This window comes from Trachemys scripta, chromosome 10 (assembly GCF_013100865.1).
Source record: "Trachemys scripta elegans isolate TJP31775 chromosome 10, CAS_Tse_1.0, whole genome shotgun sequence".
NCBI classification, from domain to species: domain Eukaryota; kingdom Metazoa; phylum Chordata; order Testudines; family Emydidae; genus Trachemys; species Trachemys scripta.
Window position 1 is genome coordinate 46,449,500 of NC_048307.1, and position 23,961 is coordinate 46,473,460.

A 23,961-nucleotide genomic window follows, 5' to 3' on the forward strand; every position below is an offset into this window, starting at 1 on the left:
TCACTCACTGGCTCCCTGTGCTCTTACGCCTCCCCTCCCTAACAGCTACTCTTTTAGGGTCATCTTCCCATACGCAGCTTTACACCTTCTTCCATGCTGGCCCCTAACCAGGAGCTGCCTCTCCATCCTCCTCTATCCCTCTCCGCCTTCAAAGTAATCCCTCCTCGCATCTCTTCCTGCACCCTCCCTCTGCTCTGCTCTTGGTCTGTGCCTGTCTGACCGGGGAGCCAGTCTTGCCAATGTTTTCAAAGCACTATATAAACTCATAGCCCCGTAACAATAAATATTTAGTTAGCAAGGCCAGGGCCGGCTCCAGGCACCAGGGTAGCAAGCAGGTGCCTGGGGCAGCCAGTGAAAAGGGGAGCGGCACATCCGGCCGTTCGGCGGCAGGGCCGTCACTCCCTCTCGGAGAGGGACCTGCCGCCAAATTGCTGCCATAGAATGAAGCGGCGGTAGAGCTGCCGCTGATCCCGGCTTTTTTTTTTTTTTTTTGCTGCTTGTGGCGGCAAAAATGCTAGAGCCAGCCCTGAGCAAGGCAGTGGGTCTCTGCCCAGGCAGGGGAGGCAACCCTGTGGAGTGGCTAGAGCACTGGACTAGGCATCAGAAGAAACATAATCTAATCCTGGCTCTGAGACTTACTTGGCTAAATCATTGCTGTGCCTCAGTCTCCTTGTCTGTAAAATAGGGCTTATGACATGCTCCTGTGTGAAGCACTTGGGGTCTGTGGGCCCCAGGGAAGAGCCAAGTGCTGTAAATGACTATTGAGAGTTCCTGGCTACAGTCTGTATTCTTGCATCTCTTGCACGCAAAGCTAGGAAGAGACAGGGCATGAATGTCACAGCTCGGACCCAGCCACACGAGATGATTGTTACCTTGAATTCCACCCCAGGGGCTGTGGAGCCCATAAAGGAGGCTCTCTTCTGTTGATCATGGAACACGCTCTGAAAGGCTTTTATGAACTACTTGCGATGACTGCGGAGGAGGGATTGTCTTGTGCATAAGGCGCTGGCCTGGGGCTGTAGTTCTGTCTGTGTGACTGTGGGCTGAATCTTGTTGTCTCAGTTCCTCCTCCACTCAGTGGGGATAATCCCCTGCCTTCAGGGGGGTGACCCAGAGAAGCCATTGATGCTGCTGAGGAGCTCAGATACTGCAGTCATGGGGCGACACACCACAGATACATAGTTAGAACTTTAGTTTCTTGGAGCTGCTTTTGCAGTAGCTGGCTGTGTGTTCGGCCCCACGTGTGTGGCCATGAGCTATTGCCATGCCCATGTGAAGCTAGGCCATGCCTTGGCTGGCTCTGCCCCTCAAGCAGACACCCACTCCTTTACACTTGCAAAGAGAGAAGAGCTGCTTTCCCCTCTTTTGCCTCTCAACCCCCCCCAGTTCAGATGTTAGCAGCACTGTCCCTTATCAGCTCCTTCCCTGCATGCCTGCAAAGGCAGGGAAGTTTGTCACATCCCAGTAGGTGGGCACCTCTAGGACACCTACTCTATGGGAGGGGTGCCAGACATGTCCCTCCCCTCCTGCAACTTACCAGCCAATGTGGCTTGATCAGAAGGTCTGGCGTGGGCAGAGCTGAGCTGGGAGCCTGTGTCTCATTGGCCATGGACACCTGAGCCCCACACACTCTCCCCTGGCTGCTGCTGCGACAGGCCAAGGTCTGGCTTACCGGGGCTCTTCTCCAGCCTCCCCTTTCATCTCTGTTGAGCCCTGTAGGAGCAGGTCTCCTCTCCACCTGTCCCTGTTGCCCTGCATCCCTCAGCACCCGGCTCAGGGAAGCAGCTCCTTCCCCACCCCACTCCAGTGCCTGCTGCCTCTAGGAAAGAGGACCCAGAGAAAGGGTTTCGCAAGTGGAGGGTAGGCAGAGATGGAGAATTCCCAGAAGGTGGTGGAGAGAATCCTTCAGAGGCGCAGGGGCAAGGGAGAACAGAGCGGGGGGGGGGGGGACGGTCCCCCAAAAGGGGAGCAAGGTGGATGGTGACAGCATGTCTCCCATGAGGGGGTAGGCAGGGAGGGGCTGCCACTGCCTTTGTTGATCTTTTCAAGTCTTTTGTTGCCTTTTTGTTCAGTGTTTGACTTCACTGGAGAGAACCGGTCTTCAGTGCGACACTCCCAAGAATTAGCCTCTTGCATCTGTCCCCCAGACCCTAACTAAAGGGTACCGCAGCCTACCCAACAGAATAACCCTGCAGTAGCTCAAACACAAGGCGGGGTTCACTAGGATTGGTTCCCTGTGGTCTGCGTGATGCAGGAGGTCACGCTGGATGATAATCGTGGTCATTTCTGGCTCTGAGTTGCCCGTGGCCTTTTCCAGGCTGCTCAGCCTTTGTGTGAAAGGTGGTATGCTGGATGTTTGCATGTGGCCTTTGGCTGGAATGCTTCCTGGGCTATGAAGGGGAGGGAAGCCCCCATCCTCCAGCATGCAGCGGAGCTGGGGCAGGTTGGGACAATGCAGAGGAAGAACAAGTGAACAGTGCATGGTTGTCTAGCCACTTTGCTTCTACAGAAATGCAGCCTGTAAAACCAATCGGAATGTGTGCAGGAAATGAGTCTTAGATTAATAGCTTGGGATTTAGAGCTGTAATTATCACTTCAGATGCAAACCTCCTTAAAGCTGGGAGGTGACTTGGTCATTGCAGCTTGCGCAGTGAGAGTCTCCGCCCGTCTGCACTTGGAGTCCTGAACACAGGCTCCAGAAACAGGTGACTAACTGAATTAACCAAAAAAAAACCAGGAGTACTTGTGGCACCTTAGAGACTAACAAATTTATTTGAGCATAAGCTTTTGTGGGCTACAGCCCACTTCTTCGGATGAATAGAATGGAACATATAATAAGAAGATATATATACATACAGAGAACATGAAAAGGTGGAAGTTGCCATACCAACTCTAAGAGGCTAACTAATTAAGATGAGCTATTATCAGCAGGAGGAAAAAAAAATTTTGTAGTGATAATCAAGATGGCCCATTTCAGACAGTTGACAAAAAGGTGTGAGGCTACTTAACATGGGGAGGGATAGCTCAGTGGTTTGAGCATTGGCCTGCTAAACCCACGGTTGTGAGTTCAGTCCTTGAGAGGGCCATTTAGGGATCTGGGGCAAAATAATCTGTCAGGGATGGTACTTGGTCCTGCTGTGAAGGCAGGGGACTGGACTCAAGGACCTTTGGTCCTTTCTATTTCTATTAAATAGATTCAATTTGTGTAATGACCTAGCCACTCCCAGTCTCTGTTCAAGCCCAAATTAATGGTATCTAGTTTGCATATTAATTCAAGTTCAGCAGTTTCTCAGTGGAGTCTGTTTTTGAAGCTTTTCTGTTGCAAAATTGCCACCTTTAAGTCTGTTACTGAGTGACCAGAGAGGTTGAAGTGTTCTCCTACTGGTTTTCGAATGTTTTGAATGTTAACCAAGGGCAGCTTGGTAGAGCAGTTTTCCCCTGGGCAGGAGGCTAATCACAACCAGAATTAAAGCTGCTTTGATTGGAGGAAAGAGCAGGGCCGGCGCTTCCATTAGTTGACCTAGGCGGTCGCCTAGGGCACCAGGATTCGGTGGCAATTCAGCGGTGGGGGGTCCTTCCGCGCTCCGGGTCTTCGGCGGCAATTCTGTAGCGGGTCCTTCACTCGCTCCAGGACCCGCCGCCGAAGTGCCCCGAAGACCGGGAGCGCGGAAGGAGACATCCCCCCCCCCCCCCGCCGCAGAATTGCTGCCGCCGACCGGGAGCACGGAAGGACCTCCGCCTATGGCGCCAAAAACCCTGGCACTGCTCATGGGAAAGAGCATATCCAAAAACACCATAGGGAGCTGATAAGGAAACCCTGCACATTGTAACAAGCACCCACATGTAATTCAGCCCCATACTGCACAGAAGAGAAGGAGAGGTTTTAAAGGAATAACACATGGAGTGGGACGTGCTTCCCAATACACCCTAAGAAAAATGACTTATCTAGCATTCTGCAAAACTAACTGAAGCATGATAATTTGTCTTGTTTCTGCAGCAGAGATGGAGAATCCTAAATCTACCTCCCCTTCCACAGGAATTCCCAGTAGAGAGATCTCTGCATTAGCAGCTCTCCTGAATTTGCCCTGCACCCCTTTTTCTAGACAGGAAGCTGCTTTATAGAGCAGGCAGCTAACTCGGCTTTGCTCGGGGCAGACCCGCTGACTGCTGATCTCTTTTGCCACAGCTGATCCTGGTAGGAATGTATCTGTTTCCCTGGCTCAGAGACCAGCCAGTCACGCGTGTCATGATGTCATTCTACTGAAAAGGCAGGAAACATCTGTTGTCAAATAGCATTTGTAGGACACAAACCAACCGTGATGCAATCAGGGTTGTTTCGTTCAATGGAAACTTTGGGCTCAGTTTACAGAATGTAATGTGTTGTGAAGAGCTGGTAGCTCCGTGGAGAACCAAATGTCTGTTTTTTAACCTTAGCTTAATCCAGTCCAAACATGCCTGCTTCGTCTAAAAGTGTCAATGTTCTCACCTCCTGACTATAGCCAATGTGACTGAATGTGGTCTAATGGTCCACTCTCCCCGCTCAGGAACGAAGGGCTCAGATTTTTGCTCACAAATAGCTGGATTCTTATTAGTGTAAATGACAAGATTACAAAACGCACTACTCTCTCACTGTGCGACCTGCAGATTGGGATGAGCCTGGGGAGAGAGACTGGCTGAGGTTTAATTTGCTAATGATTTATTTTATATCTCCGGGAACGAGATCTGCAGCCCTCCTTTCATGTTCATTGTAATGCCCCATATGCTGTTATGCAATTTCCTGTCCAGGATACCCCCAGCCAGAAGTGACCTGGTATAAGGATGATGAGGAGATGGACCGATACTGCGGCTTACCGAAGTATGAGATTTTCCGACATGGAAACCGCCACACCCTGCAGTTATACAAGTAAGAAAGAAAGCCAGAGAGCATTTGAGTTTGCTGGAGGAATCCTCTCAATATAGTTTGTTTTAACAGAGCGAATAAGGATTATTCAGCACAGCCTGAGCAATCTGCTTCTAATTGTGTGAATGCCAGTTTGAGAGAGACACTTCAGCCCTGCCTTCCCTCACCCCCACCATCCATTCACAATTCTGAGCTTTGAATGCCTAATAGGGCCATTACTATCAATGGTAGCCATCATCATCAGTTCAGTTTGCAGCATGTGCCAACTTTCCATCACCTTGTCCCTAATGCAACCCCATTCGGTTATTGTCACCCCCTTTATTCATCTGACCCCGCCCCTTGCCAGCCCAGGGCCTCAGCCAGAGCCCCCACTACTGCAGCCATTCTCTGGTGTAATGCAGAAAGCAGCAGGTGGGAAAAGGTTGGGGGTATTAATATCTTCTAAGTATACTAACTCTGGTAGCAGCATGTCTCAGTCCGCATGGAAGAAGGACACCCTACAGAATGATGGGAACCATGAGACGAAAAGGCAGAGGAGCTGATGATGAACAATGGTGGTGAACGCAGCAGACAGATAAGACAGGATGAGGCTGGAGCTTCCTTTTAGGAGTGTCCCAGAGTGGCTTTTGGCAACCTTGGTTAAGCCACAGTCAGTGGAGCGGTGAGGACAGACTCCAGATGGGAAGAGGTCAGGAGGAGAGCTGGATCAGAGGAAGTTGAGGCAGTTAGAATAAACAGCAGGGTTTTCCCAAGCTCTGCCTACAAACCAAGTTCTACCTGCTTGACACCAGTGTATGACGCTGTTCTCAATAGACTCTAGAGATGGTCAAATCATGGTCACGTGGACTCTGCTGTTCCCATGGCCAGGGCAGGATTACGGTATTGGCATATGCTAGGCCCCATATCCCAATCACATGGTGATTTAAAAACTATTTTTAGTCCACACAGCAGGTTAGTAGGAGGAAAGTGCTGGTATTCTCCCAGGTGCCACCCATTTGTGACACCAAAATGAAATTACTCTCTGAGCAGATTGTGCAGCTCTTCATAATATGGTTGCCCTTCTCCTTTCTGGCATACTGTGATCAGCAATGAAAGGACTCACAATGTTGACATTCAAATTACTGTAATTGGGCACGAGAGTGAATACCTTACTGCGATGCATGGGGCAGGTCACACCTCTTAGAGCCATTGTTTCAGGCTCTCTGCATACTGAGGCAGCTGTTGCTGCATTGGTTGTGCTCAGGTCACATTTTCAAGGTTTTCTTCACAACCACCAGGGTGGAAACTAACTCACTTTTAAAATGAAAGCTGAGATTCTAGCTGGCAGCTTCAGTGTTCTGATTCAGTACATCCCAGCCCAATTTGAGTCCTAAGTTTTGGAGACAAGAGAGAACACGGGAGATAGGCCAGTGTTTAAGGGTGGCACCAGCATGTGTTCTCCCTAAAGTTCATAGCTCATGTTGTGAAGTTTACCGGTGGAGATTCAGCTCTGCTACACTGGCATACATTGACTTCCCACTGACTCCTGGTTTATACCAGTGTAACAGTAAACATGTGAAGTTCTTCCCTGAGTAGGTGCAGCTGTGTATTCCACTTGGGTGTGTGCGCACCCAGCATGCTGGAGCCAGAGAATTTTTCCGGAAGTACCCACAGAGGGGTGGCAGTTGTGCCTCATGGCCAAAGCTCCTCCCCGGGCTATACGAGGTGGCACTGCTCGTATCCCCTTCAGTTCCTTCTTACTGCACAGGATTCGAGTTGCAGCTCTGTGTGGTTTTTACCTCACACTCCTCTATTTAGTGACTTTTCTAGTTGTATGTAGTTAATTAGTGTTAGTTAGTTAGCTGTAGTTTTTGTTTTCCTGGTGATATCCTCCCTAGGCTTCAAACATTGTCCATCGTATGGGGGAGCGATCCCAGCAATGATCCCCACACGCCGTGTTTGCTGTGTTAAGGCAAGGCCCATATCAAGGAGCAAGATTTGATTTGCAAATTGTTCACCAAATGGACTCAAGTGGCGAGGGATCTTCGTCTGAAGCAGCACCTGCTCGAATGGGCCATGCGGCCTGCCTCGGCACTGAGGCCCTCGTCAGATTGGAGGTCACCCTCCCCACCCCTTTTAAGGGACCCCTCTCATGAGATACTACTCCTTGATCAAGTCCATTTTCTGCTGGTTTTAGGCGCGGTGAAGGAGGTTCTACCAGAACACCAGGGTCATGGTTTCTGCTCCTGGTACTTTCTGGTGCCCAAATCTAAGGAAGGGATAAGACCCATTCTCAATCTTTGTGGCCTTAACAAATCTGTGAGATACATGAGGTTCTGAATGGTCACTTTGTCGACTATTCTCCCCATGTTGTCTCAAAACAACTGGCTTGCTGCTCTGAACCTGTAGGATATCTACTGTCATGTGGCGATTTTGCTGGGTCACAGAAAATTCCTTCAGTTTGTCCTGGTGGTGCGTCATTTTCAGTACACGGTGCTTCTATTCAGCCTCTCTTCTGCCCCCTGGGTTTTTTTCCAAATGCAAGGTCATCGTGATGGCGTATCTTAGGAAGAAAGAAATCCACATCTTCCCATATCTGGAGAACTGGTTACTGTGGGATAGATCCAGAGAGGAAATTCTTGATCATATCAACACTACATTATGCTTGCTCGACCATCTGGGTCTCAGCCTAAATACGAGAAGTCAGCTTTGGTTAACCCCTCAGAAAATCGAGTTCATTCGGGTCCTAATAGATTCAAGCGTTTCTCCCGATTGACTGTTTTCAGGAGATTTGCCACCTTTGCTTCAGTCTACAGTCTCAGCCTACCACAACCGTTCGCATATGCCAGAGGCTCTTGGACCACATGTCTGCTTGCACACAGGTGGTCCAGTTTGCAAGGTTGCACCTTCATCCCCTTCAAATGTTGCTCAGGATGGTTTATCGTCGGACTCTTCACCCCTTGGACAGATTGGTCCGTCTTCCTCAACTCGTCCTGGTCTCCTGGCAGTGATGGATGCGTCCAGACAATCCAGCCCTTGCCAGCCAGGTCTGTTGTTGCTGGCACCTCCCTGATGAGTTGGGGAGCACACCTGGGGTCACTGAAAGTCCAAGGTCTGTGATGAGGTCTACAATGTGTGTCCCGCTTTTGTGAACCATATCAAGGAGTGGTTCACATAACTTGCCGATAATACCACTGTGATATATTATGTGAACAAGCAAGAGGAAGCATGCTCCAGGATGCTCTGCCTAGACGTGATCAGGTTGTGGCAGTTCTGCATCGAGGAGAACATTACTCAATAGCTAACCATTTTCCAGGGGTCTAGAATCATTTTGTGGACCATCTCAGCAGGAATTTTTCCCTCAGTCACGAATGGTCTCTGAAGACAAGCAACCTCTAGGTCATCTTTGCAGCTGGGAGGATCCCAATGATTGACCCATTTGCTATGAGGGACAATAGGAAATGCAATCTGTTCTGCTCTCGAGAGGGCCTCAGACTGGGCTCCCTGTCCAACACTTTCAGCTGGCAGTCAGCTCCCCTGTACAGTTTTCTCAGCCATCCCACAGGTCATCTTTAAGTTGAAGGCAGATTGGGCCAAGCTCATTCTCATTGCCCAGGAATTGCTGAGGCCCTGCTGATTCTCCCATCTTCTTGCATTGTCCATTCAGCCTCCCATACCGCTTCCTCTTCCTCCCTACTCACTCAGAATCACTTGCCTTCCGTGGTCAGTTCCCTGCATCTCGAGGCGTGGCTGCTGCATGGCTGAGTGAGGAGAAAGAGCAATGTTCAGAGGCTTCTGTCCAAGACATCTTGGAGTATCTGCTGCACCATCAGTCATCTGGACTTGCGCTTAGTTCATGAGTGTTCACCTGGTGGCGATATCCGTGTTTCATCCCCCCATCCAGGGAAGATCAGTCTTCTCCAATGCCATAGTAGCAAGATTCTTAAAAGGGCTTCTTGGTCTCTGTCTTCCAGTCCCTTTGTAGGACCTTAACACAGTCTTAGTGGCTTTGATGGGACCTCTGTTCGAGCCCCAAGCATCTTGTCCCTTTCTGCTTTTGGGTCAGAAGGCTGCACTCCTGGTCGTGATAACATCTGCTGGTGGAGTTGTGAGTTTCAGGCTCCGATGGCAGAGCCTCCTTATATACAATTCTCCAAGGACAAAGTGACTTTATGACCATACCCAAAATGTTGCCTAAAGTGGTTTCTCAGTTTCATTGGAACCAGGCGGTATGTTTACCCGTGCCTTTTTTTCCTAAGCCACATTCATCTCTGGAGGAGCAGTGTCTTCATATGTTAGATGTCAGGCAATGTCTGGCCTTTTACCTGGACAGAACTAAACTGTTTTGTGCTTCGCTTCATCTGTTTGTGCCATATGCAGACCATATGAAGGGACAGGAAGTCTCTTCGCAGATGATCTCTAAATGGATAACCTCCTGTATTAAGCCTGCGTATGAAATAGCTTTGGCTACGCTCCCTCAGCGGGCGCAAGCTCATTCTGCGAGAGCGCAATGTCAATAGCGTTCCTCTGGGATGTCCCAATCCTGGACATGTTGCAGGGTTGCTACGTGGGCGTCCACACATTTACGAACCATTACACCATCACTGCAGCTTCCAGGGCAGATGCAAGTTTTCATAGAGTGGTCCTGCAGTCCTTGTTTAGATAGAGTCCCACCTCCAGGGGTGGAGGGGGTACGGCTTGTGAGCCACCTATGTGGAATACATGGCTGCATCTGCTCGAAGACAAAAACATCAGAGTCTCGTCTTGGGCGTTCAGTGAGAAAGAGCCAAGCAGTGTCAGAGTGGCACTACCCCATATAGCCAGGGGAGGGTCTTTGGCCATGAAGCATGAGTACCATCTCCTACAAGTACTGCTAGGCAAAACTCTCCGTCTCCAGCATGCTGGGAGCGCACACAGCTAAGTGGAAACATGTCTGCATCACATCTCGAAGAACCACAGTCACAGTCATCTCGCAGAAGCAGCAAGCCTTATGGATCTCTGTCTGAGAGGAGCCCTAGACCTGTGATGGCAGAGAGATTGCGTAGTAGCATCTGTTGTGTTAATCTTGATGGAATATGTGGGCCCAGAGAGTCAGAGGTGTTCACACAACCTTTTCACTGTACAGCATTAAACAATTAAATAAGGCTCAGGGTTATGGAATACAGAGACCTCCACCTGCTTAGCCCATCACAAATCCTTTTACCCTGTTGTTAAAGAAACAGAAAAAAAGGGGAGGGGGGACAATGAGATAAATTTGAAAGGTAAAGTATCAAGTAGGGCCTTCATTTTAATGATATTCTTTATTCCCTTTAGCTGTAGAGAGGTTTTAGGACACCAATCCCTGTCTGATGGTATTAAAGGTAGTAACTGCCCTTTGGGGGGAGGTGGGGGAAGAGAAGAAGTTTGTTGAAATGGCTGGATCTGTCGTAGCTGTTGTGGTTGAAGTCCGATCTTACTTCCTAGAAGACAAATCACTACAAACACACGAAAGAGGAGAGAAAAGAACGTCAAAGAGAGAGAATGCAGCTTCTGTCTGTAGGGCTGGCTTGTACTTGTAACCTCACTGGTGGAGAAATACAGGCCCAGCACACAGTCTGATCAGCCACTCCGAAACCTGGCAAACTTGTACCAGCAGCTGCCTGTTTTGAACAGGGGTTCATAACCGTTTTTTGAATTCCTGTCCCACCTTGGCATTATTTTTTAATTGGGTTTAAGCATGGGCTGGGGGGTTTATTTGGGGATTGGATGGGAGATGTGGGAGGGACAGGTTTGGGGGCTGTTAGTGATGTTGTGGGGGTGCAGGGAGCTGTGTGGTTGTGTCGGTGGCCACAGCTAGCTCTGGCTGGCTCCCTCCTCCACAGCCCATTCCCCATCTCCTCTTCTCTTCTCCCCCTGTGCTCACAGGCACTTGTAAGGGATGGACTTGCCGCTGCCACAACAGGGATGGGGCTGGTTTGCTGGGCTCCAGGTGGACTCTGTTCACAGCACTATGTGGGGTTCCCACTGATGCCCGCCACTGGGCTCTGGGGACTCTCCCTGCTCATCCTGTCACTGGGCAGCTTAGCACTGTGCTGGCCCTGGCACCACTGGAGGTGGGCTTTGCCTGCCGAGCTGGGCTATGCATGCGGGAAGCGGGGTGGCTTAGATTTGGGGGAGCTGAGCAACCTCCAGCCCTAGCCACCATTACTTATTCTGCCCCTCCATCACAACAGAGGGACAGATGGGCCAGCTCTGAGTGGTGTTGTGACCCTGCACGCCAGGTTGCAATGCCATTCTCTTAAACTGGCCTGGCTCACCACACGTACCTAGAAAGTCTGACATCCACACCCCCAAGCTGAGAACCTCTGGTGTAGGGCATTGCCTCTCTGCCATAGACTCACAGCAGTGTTAAAACTTGTACAGTCTTGGCCGGCTGAGCTAGACTCTCGTTAGAAGGCAAAAGGATAGGGATCCTATTGGGATCCAGGAAGTGGGTGGGCGGAAGCCTGCCCACTGCTAAAGGACCTCCCCCAGCCTGAGGGGAGTATCCACAGAGCCTGGAAACCAAATGATTCCGAGGGACAACTAATGAGATAACAGGGACGGGAGACCGAGCAGAGAATCCCGGACAGAGCCCACTGCTCCTCAAAGGCATCAAGGGAGCCAGTGGACGCCGCCCAGAGGAAATCTGCCCGGATGCGTGAGCAGACGGAGGATCGGAAATAGGCCCCACAGTTACAGGAGATCCCATCAGCCAACCTCCTCTCCCTGGTTTTATAGATGGCCATTTTGGCCAGGGCTAGGAGGAGGTTGACCAGGAGGTCCCGTGACTTTTTGGGGCCATGGATGGGGAATGCATAGATAAGGAGGGGAAAAGTGCAGCCAAAAACGTAACACGATATCTAAGAGGAGCCAGAATCGGGGCTGCAGGGATAGGAGGGATAAGAAATAAAGTGGGGAAGGAAAAGGAGACACAGGGGAAGGGGTGATGGCAGGAACCAGGCAGTGTTCAGGATTTAGCTGGAGGAGGTGGTGACGTCCATCTGGGTCCTTCTGGCCCAGTCTGTTGAAGGCATCTGTCATGATCAGGCTAACAGAAGCCCAGCAGTGTCATGGTGGATCCCAGGAGATGGTGGGGGTGGCAGCCGTGATGATGAAGTTCACTCCTTTACTGTTTACCCATCTCTCAGCCAGCCAGCTGATTAATTTTAAGAACCCCCTCCCCCAAAGGGAGCGATGGGTAGAATACCCCATCCCCTCATTATTTTACCCCTCCCTTAACCCTCATTTCCAATGCACTAAGTTTGGCTCATAGATTTACAGTCCCACCCTCTTCTGGTTTATCAGACATGATTTGAACAGTCCTTGATACATCAGGAGGCCATTTGGTAGTTATAGGTGACCGGAACCTTTTATGAACTTTTATCCACTTTCCCACGGTGAGGTTCATAAATAAAGTTGGCCTGCTAGGCCCCACTTGTTACAACTGGTTGAGGTGTGTCTCAAACAGCTACTGGGCATAGGCATGTGAGGTGAGGTGGAGTCAGAGAAGTGATCTCATTAGACTGGTTTCCTGTGACAGAAGGGAAGGCTGGGGGAGGAAATTCAAGAAGCAGAGTTAGATGGAGCACGTCAGAGCCTGAGAGAAGAATCCTGCCCAGGGATTCACTCGATCAGGATGGAATCCATGGAATTCTTGATGCTAGCCGTTCCTTCTTCACCACAGTCCTCTCCAGATTAGGCCAATGCCAATATTTCAGCCTATGCCTCTTGCATGTGGAAACGGAGGATCATATTGTGGCTGCCTTGCATATGTTAGGGAGTCTCTTGCTCCAGGGGAAGCCATCCATCCTCTTGTTGCTAGTGCTCTGGGAGCGTTGGGTGTGGGGAAAGTAGGCCGGCACTGACTGTAGCGCTCCAGACCCAGCTGGGCATCTGAGCAACTATAGCTTCAACCCTTGCACCACAGACACAGGCGAATGCATAGAAGTGGGAATGCATGGCTGCACCACTGGAGCTGGTGAATCAGTGCCTCTAGGTACCTGTGCTTGGGCAGCACCCTCCAGCCAGCTATGGCTAAGAGCCATAGGGAATGCCTCATTTGGCCAGGAAAGCTCAAAGTTTGAGCGTAACTCTCACTTCAGCCAAACAGTCACCACTTCTCAGTATGGATTTTTCTTAGTCTTTTTACCTTGACAGATTTATGGCAGTTTCACAAGCACTTGGGTTTCGGTTAGACTCTGCCTGATTTGAGCCCTTTAGTATTTGTGACATCATAAAGCTCCGAGACTGCTGTGCAGGGTTCAGCTGAACACCCATGTTCAACATTAAATACATGTATACAACTCCTCTGTGACCAACTGCAAGCTCAGATGTCAACCAGTCCTGTATACCCTGAGCTATCTCCATAGGCAGCCATTTGTTCACCTGACCAATATTTTTATATTGCGAACAGACTTGAAAATAATGGTGATACCAAAATATCCCCAGTTTTCTGAGTGTTGTACCTGGTGGCTACTCTTTGACCAGTTGTAGAAAGGACTGCTGTCACTGACGTGTGTGTGTGGGTGTGTTCATGCATGTGCAAAAAGTGCCTTGAGGGGGACAGGTGTGTTTCACAATGTTGTTTTTGGTCACCAGATGCAGAGAGGATGATGCGGCCATTTACCAGGCCTCTGCTAGGAATACCAAAGGCATCGTGTCCTGTTCCGGTGTCCTGGAAGTGGGAACCATGACGGAGTATAAAATACATCAGAGGTGGTTTGCCAAACTCAAGCAAAAGGCTGAAGCCAAGTTGCATGAAATAGAGCAGAGCCGAAAACGAGGGAAAGAAAACATGGAGGTGGAGAAGCTGAGGACAAGTCCTGAGAGATTCCAGCGAAAGCGCCGGCTGACTGGGGATCTGAACCTGCGTTCAGGTGTCTCCCTTTGGGAGAAGGAAGATGTAGCAAAGGTGCATGTTGCGGATCCTAAGTCAAGGTTACGGGAAGATGTTGCTGAGCCCAAGGAGCCATCCTTAAATGCAACCGCTGAATTTTCAAACAACTTCCTAACAAGGCCTCTGGATGCAGAGGTGACCACCAATGGAGACTCCTCTATGGAAAGTGGGGAGGAAAATGGAAATAGCTTTTTCACATACATCTATGAAACGGTGGAGGAAATAACTACCAAGCCCACCACCAGAGAGTCCTTTGCTAAAAAGAAGAAAAAGAAGGGGGAAGAACCTGCTGCTCTCTTGGCAGCAAAACAGGAAGTTTCAAGTCAAGAAAATGGGCTGATAGAGAGCCAAAATCTCTCCCAAAGTCAAAGAAATGCCCCTTCTGTTGCCCTGCCAGGGAGCATGCAGTCAGTAGCTGCAATCAGCCAGCTGGTGGGAGACGTTCCAGAAGTCAAAGAACTTGGAACGCCCAGCAGTCAGGATGCTGAAACTGGCAAACCTCAGCCATGTTCCCTGCCTTCCAGGGGTGACACTTACTTCTCCTTGACAGAGATGTATCTTGAGAGTGGAGCAAAACATGTAATGGAAGAGAAGATGCCACAAGCCCCAGAAGAAGCCAAGAATGGGGCTCAGCTGCAGTCTCCGGCTGTGAACATTAACAGGCAAAGAGAAACTCCTCCCCCAGCATCTGAGGTGTTCCTGGTAGGGGCTGTGGCAGGAAAGGAGCAGAAAGGCCAACCTGTGGAACAGGAACTGGAGGGGAATGAGGCCATAGGTACAAAGTTAACCAAAAAGGAAAGTGAACTGCCTGGGAATTTAAACCAGAAGAGAGTTGAGCCTCCTAGCAGGACCCTGGAACTGAGCTCTGAGATGCGGCACTCCCTCCTAATGGGAAATGCATCAGGGACTCCTTGCATCTCCTCATGCAAAAACGTCCAAGAAACAGACTTGCTGGACTCTGTACAACCAAACACCAAGCAGCCCTTTCAGCATACTACTCCATCTCTGAATCAAGTGGCCCCGTGTCTGGATGGGTCCCAGCTGAGACAGGAGGCAGGAGGAAGCTTGCTTCAGGGCTCCTTGGAAGAACAGGTGGTCTTCAAAGTGCCGTGTGAGGTAATGTAAGTTCTATTTTTTTTTAATTTTTTTTTTGGTAAGCTGACCTCAAGCAAATGTTTCCAAATCAGCTAAGCAGTGAGCACAGATCACTCTTAGCTATAAATGGCAACTGGGAATGCTGAATGTGTATGACAAACAGAGAGCATGATGACATCTGTTCAGTTTAGCAATGAGCCTCGGCTTCTAAGTGGCACAGTTAGTAAGTCGTTATGTAAACGAAAAACAGACATGCCAGGTAGGCTTTGTGAACTTCACTGGGCAGGGGGTGAAATTTTGTTTACGGCGAAACATACATACTGTAGATCTAGCCATTTGTTGGCTCCATCTGCCCTGCTGGAACAATGCTTTCGATGAGTCGTTGTGCCGTGCTGCCAAGTCGGAGAACTGCATCTGTTCCTGACCGTCACCAGTTCCTTTCAGTCCATGTCTATTTTTGTCACTTAATATGAAGTGTTTTCCATGAAATGCAGTATTGGGCTGGAGGTTGCATGTTTTCTTATTAACACATTTCACGGCCCAACATCCTGTGATCCTGATTTCAGGGCACAGTTGGGATTTTACATCTGAACAATGACATCAATGTGCAGGGGGGTCATTACAGTACAGATCTAGATGAATAAAGAGACTGAGTTGAGGCCCCACTGCCAGGAGAATAGAGAGCTGCAGGTTCATGTGGATTCATTCTCCTGCTCCAGTTCCCCCAGAAGGTTGGAAAAAGCCCAAATTTCCCACCTGTATGGCATTGTGATGGCCTGGGCCAGCTAGTTGTGACCCGCTTCTGCTCTCTGAAACCATCTCTTGTACACTGTTGTTACTACACCAGCAAAGAGGAGTACCGTATTTCTGAGCGGGGATTACTCCTGTCTGAGCATAGCCAAATGTACAGAGCGTAGCATAGCTGTCACTCATCCACATACTTGGCTGGTAATGCAATACATCCACTGACTGTGATGGGAAGTTGGAACTGCCAGGTTTCCAGCATTTCCCAAGGCTTGCACCTGCCTTCCTCTTCTAGATTTCCTTGCAGATGTGCAGCCGTAGCTGGAAGCACAGCCTTGTAATGTTAAGGAATCAGTCAAGATACTCTTCTGGACACAAGCTTTGCAAAAAAACCAAACAGTTTCTCACCTTCTCATAACTGTTGTCCTTCGAGATGTGTTTTTCATGTCCATTCCAATCAGGTGTGTGGGTTGGTCCGGGCGCCCCCTGGAGTGGCGCCATCATGGTGCTCAATACAGGGCCCTACCGACCTGCCATCCCCTCAGTTCCTTCTTGCCAGCTACTCGGACAGAGGGGTAGGAGGGTGGGTATTGGAATGGACATGAACAACACATCCCGAAGAACAACAGTTACGAGAAGGTGACTCCAAGCCTAAGTTCTGGAGGTGGGGTTGGCGTCTTCCACTGATTGGAGCACAGCTCTAGCGAAGACTGCATCGTCTCTGGCCTGCTGGGTAATAGCATAATGTGCACTGAAAGTATGTATGGAGGACCACGTCACCGCTCTGCATATTTCCTGGGTCGGGACTTGTGCCAGGAACGCTGCTGAAGAAGCTTGTGCCCTGGTGGAGTGTGCAGTGAGCAGAGGGGCAGGCACCTCTGCCAGGTTATAGCATTCACGGATGCAGGATGTGATCCACGAGGAAATTCATTGGGGGGAGATTGGAAGACCCTTCATCCTGTCTGCCACAGCCACAAACAGTTGAATGGACTTCCTAAACAGTTTCATTCTTTCAATGTAAAAGGCTAGCATTCTGCGGACGTCCAATGAGTGAAGCCTCTGCTCTCTGCCGCTCGAGTGTGGCTTAGGATAGAACACTGGGAGGAAGATGTCCTGGTTGAGGTGAAAGCGGGAGACAACCTTCGCGAGGAAAGCTGGATGTGGCCTGAGCTGAAACTTGTCCTTATAGAACACAGTGTAAGGGGGCTCTGATATTAGGGCCTTGAGCTCAGACACCTCCTGGCTGAGGTTATCACTACCAGAAATGTAACCTTGTATGATAGGTAGAGCAGGGAACAAGTTGCCAGCGGTTCGAAGGGCGAACCCATCAATTTGAAAAGGACCAGATTGAGGTCCCAGTTCGGGGCCAGATGTGCGGATATAGTCTGTCGAGACCTTTCAGGAAACGGCTGACCATAGGGTTGGCAAATACCAACCGGCCCTCTGAGCCTGGATGGAAGGCAGAGATGGCGGCCAAGTGAACCCTTATTGATGACATGGACAGTCCCTGCTGCTTGCAGTGGAGAAGGTAGCCCAGTATGGGTGTTATGGAGGCGAGTGTCGGGGACAAGTGATGCTGCGCCGACCAGATTGAGAGTCGTTTCCACTTGGCAAGGTAGGTAGCCTTGGTGGAGGGTTTCCTACTGCCCAGGAGGACGTGTCTAACCGGATCTGAGCAGTAGAGCTCTGTGGGGTTCAGCCATGAGGTGCAACAACTCGAGGTTTGGGTGCTGGAAACTGCCATGATATTGAGTTATTAAGTCCAGGAGGAACGGCAAGGTAACTGGGGCTTCCATGGATATTTTCAGGAGAGATGTGTACCAGTGTTGGTGGGGCCAGGCTGGAGCTATCAATATCACTGAAGCTTCTTCCCTGCGTATTGAGCACCTTGTGAACGAGAGGGCTAGGCAGAAACGTGTATAGGAGATGGCCTCCCCACGGGAGTTGGAACGTGTCTGCAATGGAGCCCGGGCTGTGATTCAGGAAGGAGCGAACTGCTGGCACTTCCCGTTGCGTCACGTATCAAACAGGTCCATCTGGGGAAAACCCCATCATTGGAAGATGGAGTTTGCGATGTCCGGGTGTAGGGACCACTCATGGCCATGAAAAGACCTGCTGAGATGGTCCGCCAACTCGTTCTGTACTCCCAAGAGGTATGATGCTTGCAGATGTATTGAATCAGCTACATAAAAGTCCCACAGCATGAGGGCCTCCTGGCACAGGGGAGAGGAGCGTGCACCCCTCTGTTGATATAGAACATCGCTGTGGTGTTGTCTGTCATGACTGATACACATCTCCCTGTCAAGTGAGCTCGGAAAGTCTGGCATGCCAGGCGCACCTCTCTCAGCTCTCTGACATTGATGTGGAGAGCGAGTTCCGCCTGAGACCAGAGGCTTTGTGTCCTGAGGTCTCCCAGATGTGCTCCCCAGCCCAAGGCTGATGTGTCCGTCACTAGCGAGAGGGATGGCTGAGGACCGGTGAAGGGGACCCCTTCACACACTACCTGCAGGTCAAGCCACCACTGGAGGGAGTTGAGGACCAGGCGAGGCAGAGTGACGACCCTTTCCAAACTGTCCTGAGCCGGCCAGTACATTGAGGCTAGCCACAATTGGAGAGGCCGGAGTCTGAGCCTGGCATGTTGCACCACATAGGTACAAGAGGTCATGTGTCCTAGAAGCTTCAGGCAATTCCTTGCTGTGGTGGTGGGAAACTGCCTGAGACTTTGAATGATGTCACCCGGGGCCCGAAACCTCACTTCCGGGAGATATGCCCTGGCCTGTGTCAAGTCCAGCACCACCCCTATGAACTCTATCCGCTGAACACGGGACAGAGTCGATTTCCCCACGTTCAGGATAAGGCCCAGTTCGTCGTACGTCGTTCTTGTGAACTCTACTTGTGCCTCCGCTTGAGCCCTGGAGCAGCCCTTGATCAGCCAGTCGTCGAGGTATGGGAACACCTGTACCTGGTGCCTGCGTAGGAACGCGGCCACGACTGCCATGCACTTGGTAAACATACAAGGCACTGCTGACAGGCCGAACGGGAGGACTGTGAACTGGTAGTGTTTGTTGCTCACCACAAACCTGAGGTACCTTCTGTGGGATAGTGTAATTGCTATATGAAAGAACGTGTCCTTCAAGTCGAGGGCAGTATACCAGTCCCTCAGTTCTCTCTGATCCTTTCTGCGGGAAATGCTTTATTAACAGCTTCCTAGGGATCTCTTGATTTCAGCGCCTCCTCTCTTGGGGGAAGCTCAGGAATGAATGTATTGGAGGTTATTGGAGACTGTTCTGAGTGCCCTGCAGGTCAGATAATTTGCCAGTGGAGACTCAGGGAAACTGCTTTTTGCACTTCTGTTCAGCTAATAGAGAGTATTAGGGCCTCCTCTCTGCCCCGTAGTCGGATGCCACATAAGTGGTTTATCAGGTTTTTCAAGAGGTTTCAGCACTCAGAAGCACATGGTCTCTGCATCACCAAGGCTGAAGTGGGGGCTGCTTGTCACTTGACTATATTAGGTGATATGGAGCAGTGCGTGGGCTCCGGCACAAGTGAGAGTCTTGCTTTGCGTGGGGGAGGGGGAGCTTGTACTCTGAGCTGTGACCTTCTTCCATCAAGAATACATGGCTGTGGATGCCAAACCCCACTGCTAATGCAGCACTGAGAGGGAGGGGTAATTGCTGAGGATCGCATGGCCACATGAAACATTGGCAGTGATGCGCTGTGACCCCGAATATCTTGCCCAAATGGAAGGACCGGGGATGGCAAATGCCCCACAGGGAAGAGGGGAGGAGGCCAGGTGATGCACATTGGAGGGAATGATTTGAACGACTCATACACCTTACGGAGTTCTGAACAAATTGGCAATTCAGGAAAAAGCTCTGGGCATCGTTGCAGGCAGCTCAGTGAAACCTCTGCTCCATATGCATCTGAGGTGAGAAAAGCAAAACGAATGTTAGGCTGCATAAAGAATGGGATGGTGAATGATACAAAGAATATACTAATGCCTTTATATGAATCAATGGAGTAGCCTCATCTGGATACCATGGGCAGCACTAGCCACCGAAGAAGTGAGGTTTTTACTCACGAAAGCTTATGCCCAAATAAATCTGTTAGTCTTTAAGGTGCCACCAGACTCCTTGTTGTTTTTGTAGATACAGACTAACACGGCTACCCCCTGATACTTAGCACTAGCCACCCTATCTCTAGAAAGATATTGCGGAACTAGAGGGGTTCAGAGAAGGGTGACAAGCATAATTAGTGGCTAGAAAAATTCTCATACAAAGAAAGATATAAAAGATTGGGATTGTTACCTTGGTGAGGAGATAGATAAGAGTGGACATGATAAAAGTATATAAAATAATGACTGGCCTAGGGAAGGTAGATTGGAAACGTCTTCATTTCCCCTGGTCTCATAACTCAAGAATAAGACACAAGAGATTGGAAGATGGCAAAGTCAATATTGATAAAACAAAATACTTGTTCACACAACATGTAATTAGACTGTGTAACTCATTGCCATAGGACGTCAGAGTGGTCAAGAATTCAGCAAGAATCAGAGGGAGACTGGATGTTTATGTGGATATCAGGAATATCTAGTTATAATAGTTGATGTTTAAAAAAGTTTGGGGAAAACTTTTTAAACTTCCTGCTTCAGTCTTTAAACTGATCTCTCACTATTAGGGATTAGGATGAGACCTTCACAGGGGGCAGATTATCCCATATTTGCCAGTTGAGGGATGTCTTGCAGCTTCCGGTACTGATCTTGTTGGAGAGCGACGCTGGGGTAGAAGAACCTCTGCTCTGCTCTGTTCTGGTATCCCCATGCCCTTTTCACATGAATGTTATGGATTGTTAAGGGAGAGATGGGAGAGAGTGATTCTCCCATTGTTTCATCATGACATCTACATTTTGGGGTTTGCAGTCAGCAATAACATATCACTTTTACTGGGAAATGGGCTTCCCCAGGCTTATGTGCTTTGTGTGTGCCATTTCTTGACATGTTACAATTGCGTAACATGAAGGGAAAGTTCTGGCACGAAGACTCCGGTTAGCAACTCCGGTCCTCCAGCCCACGGAGCATTCTGCAATAAGAGTAAAGCTCATCGGTGTGGGAAACACAACTTCCTCAGTGGCTAGTCTGAGACTGTGGAGTGAACTCCCCATCAGAAACCTCCCCATCTTCGGCTCTAAGTGCCAGGCACGTTTCTTTGATCTTGCCTTCACTAACATAAGCACAAAGGAGCATGGGCATTTAAAACAATAACATTAAAAAAATCCAACAATACACTTAACTGCATGCACGTCTCATCCTGAGGAGATGCTGAGAGAACAAACACCACATGACAGAAGCTAGTCACATTGATTAATGCACTGCTGGAAGGTGCTCCAATGCTATGGTGTTGAGTGCTGTATGAAAACATGTAGAGAAGAGAATTGAATGTGATGGAGCTGTGTTGCAGCCATGGTCTTTGCATGGCCGGAGCATAGTTACAAGTGAGGGCCTGATGTTTCAGAGGTGTTGAACCCCCACAGGTCCAACTGCAATCAGTGGGAGCATGGGGCACTCATAGACTTTAAGGTCAGAAGGGACCATCGTGATCATCTAGTCCGACCTCCTGCATATTGCAGGCTACAGAACCTCACTCACCCACTCCTGTAATAGACTCCCAACCTCTGGCTGAGTTAATGACATCCTCAAATCATGGTTTAAAGACTTGAAGTTATGGAGAATCCACCATTTACACTAGTTGAAACCTGCAAGTGACCCCAGGGTCTCTGCCAATCTGATCCAGGAGAAAATACCTTCCCGACCCCAAACATGGTGATCAGTTAGACCCTGAGCATGTGGGCAAGAGCCACCAGCCAGACACCTGGGAAAGAATTCTCTGTAGTAACTCAGGGCCTCCCCATCTAGTGTCCCTCAACCCATCTCGTAATCAGGCCCTACCTGTTTGGTCCTATCCACAGAGGCAAGACCAGACCATGATTCAGTATGGTATCCAGACCCTATGCAGTCTAGTGTAGATGGGGCCCAAGGTGCTAAGTTAATGCCAAGTGGATCCAGGCAATAACATAATCATGGTTTCCCTTTTGTTCCTAGGCTCAGGAGGCAGGGAAGCAGGTGTTGTCCTCAACCAGCAACCTGAAACATTCAGCGTTGGAGCCAACGGAGGACACTAATCCTCAAGCCAGCCAATTAAAGGAGCTCACAAGAGGGAAGCCCATCTGCATGGAGAGAGAGACAGAGCAGTCTGAACAGCCAGCCAGCCCGAGGCCACGAGGAACAGGGATGCTGAAAATAAGCCAAGAGAGTTCACAGAGGCCTCCTGCTGGTTCTCCTGGCCTCACACAGCCCAGCTGGGTGGAACATCCACCTTGGAAAGAGGAGGGAGCAGGGCATTCTCTGAATTTCCCAGGCAAAGAGACCCAGGAAAGACCAACTCCAAGAGAGGAGAATGAGGAGCTAGCTACAGCTGGGTCAGCATTGAAGAAAGCAAGTAGTATGCCTGGAGGCAAAGCCCCACTTAAACCACCTGCCTGCTGGAGTGGAATGGGGGAGGGTGAGAAGATTGCTCAGCCATTAACTGCAGAAAAAGAGCCAGCTGGAAGCTGGTTAGGGGACAGCTTGTCCTGCACAGAGGTAGAGGAAAGCCCTGTGGAGCCCTCCCATGAGACCTCACAGCAAGCAGCTGGAGTGGTGGGTGGGATGTCCTGGGTGCCTAAACAGGCAGCTCCGGTCTCCACCCAAGTGAGTAAGGAAGAGCTGTGTCCCGTTGCCATTGCAAAGATCTCCGAGTCCGTGGAAGCACCAGGCTCAGCTTCCCCTTCTCCAGTCAAAGAAGCCCCTGCTGATGGGAAACAATCGGCAGCCCAGCTGCCAGGTGACGTGAAAAGAGAAATGGAGACTAGGAAAACAAATGAATCTGCACCAATGCTGGCTGCCACGCCTCACCGCGAGCGGTTTCCAGTCAGCACCGCCATGGAGCGCAGTGCCAAGCTGGCACCTGTGTCACTGACTCCTGAGAGTGGGGAGGAAAGTGAGCAGAGAGCTGTGACACCAGGCAAAGAGCCAGCAGCTGCAGCTGAGAGAAGCAGCATAACCTCTACAGGTACATCTGAACTGAAAACGGAGGTGCCACTCGCTCCGCGGGCTGAAGAGAGAACTCCAGATGGGGAGGTATCCCTGGAGCACAAAGTACAGCACAGAAACCTAGTGTCATCCTTGAAGAATTATTTACTTCTGCTTTTAAAAATGTCCTCGTCGGAGCCAGATAAAAGTAAGGCCCCCATAAAGAAGGACACTGAGACTGAAGAGGAGGGGAGCCAGCCTGCTGGGGAGGAGAAAGCACTGCTGGAAGTGGGCATTGCAGGGCTAAGCCCCAGCACATCAAGGAAAATCTTAGAAAGGGTGCAAAATAACCAACTCTTCCAAAGTGCAGAGAGCTTGCATTTAAGCCCCAGAACGTCTAGAAGGCTCACGGGAATGATTAACCAAGAGTTAGTTACCAGCAAAGAGGCTCTGGGTATCAGTCCTTTAGCATGTAGGACGCTGCCAGCCAGGGAAGCATCTGAACCAGAACGGTCTGCCCTGCTCTCTGTCCCTTCTATCGTGGTGGGTAACGTGCCCCTGGAGGGAACAGGCCAGGCAGACGATGGACTTTCTGATCTGCATCTCGAAAGCAGCACGAAGGAGAACTCCAGTGACCTGGTTGCAGCATTACCTTGTGCCACACCAGAGGAGCTTGCCTCCGGGGCTCGACGCAAGATATACTTAGCCAAAAGCAAGCAGCTGGAGGAGGCAGAGGCTGCAGCCTCGGAGAGCCAAGTGTATCTGAAGAGGGACAGCCCTACTGTGTCTCCCCGACAGTCCAGGAAGAACCCAGCTCTGTTACAAGCCCCTGTCCCAACTCTGTCTCCTCCTATGGACCGACACTCCCCAACCCTCCCCAGAAAGATGGCGACACTTGAAGTTCCTAAGGTGTACGAGGAGCCCTCAGAGGAAAGCAGTAGGACCCCGGAAGGCCCTGAAGGCACCAAGCAGGAAGGACAGGCAGAGGAGTCAAGGAAAACAAACAACCCATTTAAAGGTATAAAAAGCCTGAGAGGCGAGGGCAGCATGGGATACCCCCAGGTAGGAGAGATGCAGACACTCTCTCCCCCCCTGCATATGGCACACACTAACCCCCAGAGTTTGAGAGCCTGGGGGGGTTGCTGTGGGAGTACGTAGGACAGCAGCACGAAGCAGTGATAAGTCCTTGCAGTAGCAGGGAGCCAGCAGGACATCTGGGAATGAGTAACATGCAGAATGTGAAATCTCCGCAGGTTTCCA

General features: G+C 50.1%; 1 protein-coding gene across 4 annotated transcripts in view; it reads left to right on the forward strand.

The window, feature by feature from the left end:
- Positions 1-23,961, forward strand: part of ALPK3 (alpha kinase 3) — an 83,966-nt gene that overhangs the window by 45,696 nt on the left and 14,309 nt on the right. For all 4 annotated transcript variants that reach the window (XM_034783130.1, XM_034783131.1, XM_034783133.1 and 1 more), the window contains 3 exons: positions 4,786-4,903; positions 13,499-14,912; positions 21,733-23,719. In XM_034783130.1, the coding sequence (XP_034639021.1) occupies positions 4,786-4,903; positions 13,499-14,912; positions 21,733-23,719 (3,519 nt within the window). The remainder of the gene's footprint in view (positions 1-4,785; positions 4,904-13,498; positions 14,913-21,732; positions 23,720-23,961) is intronic.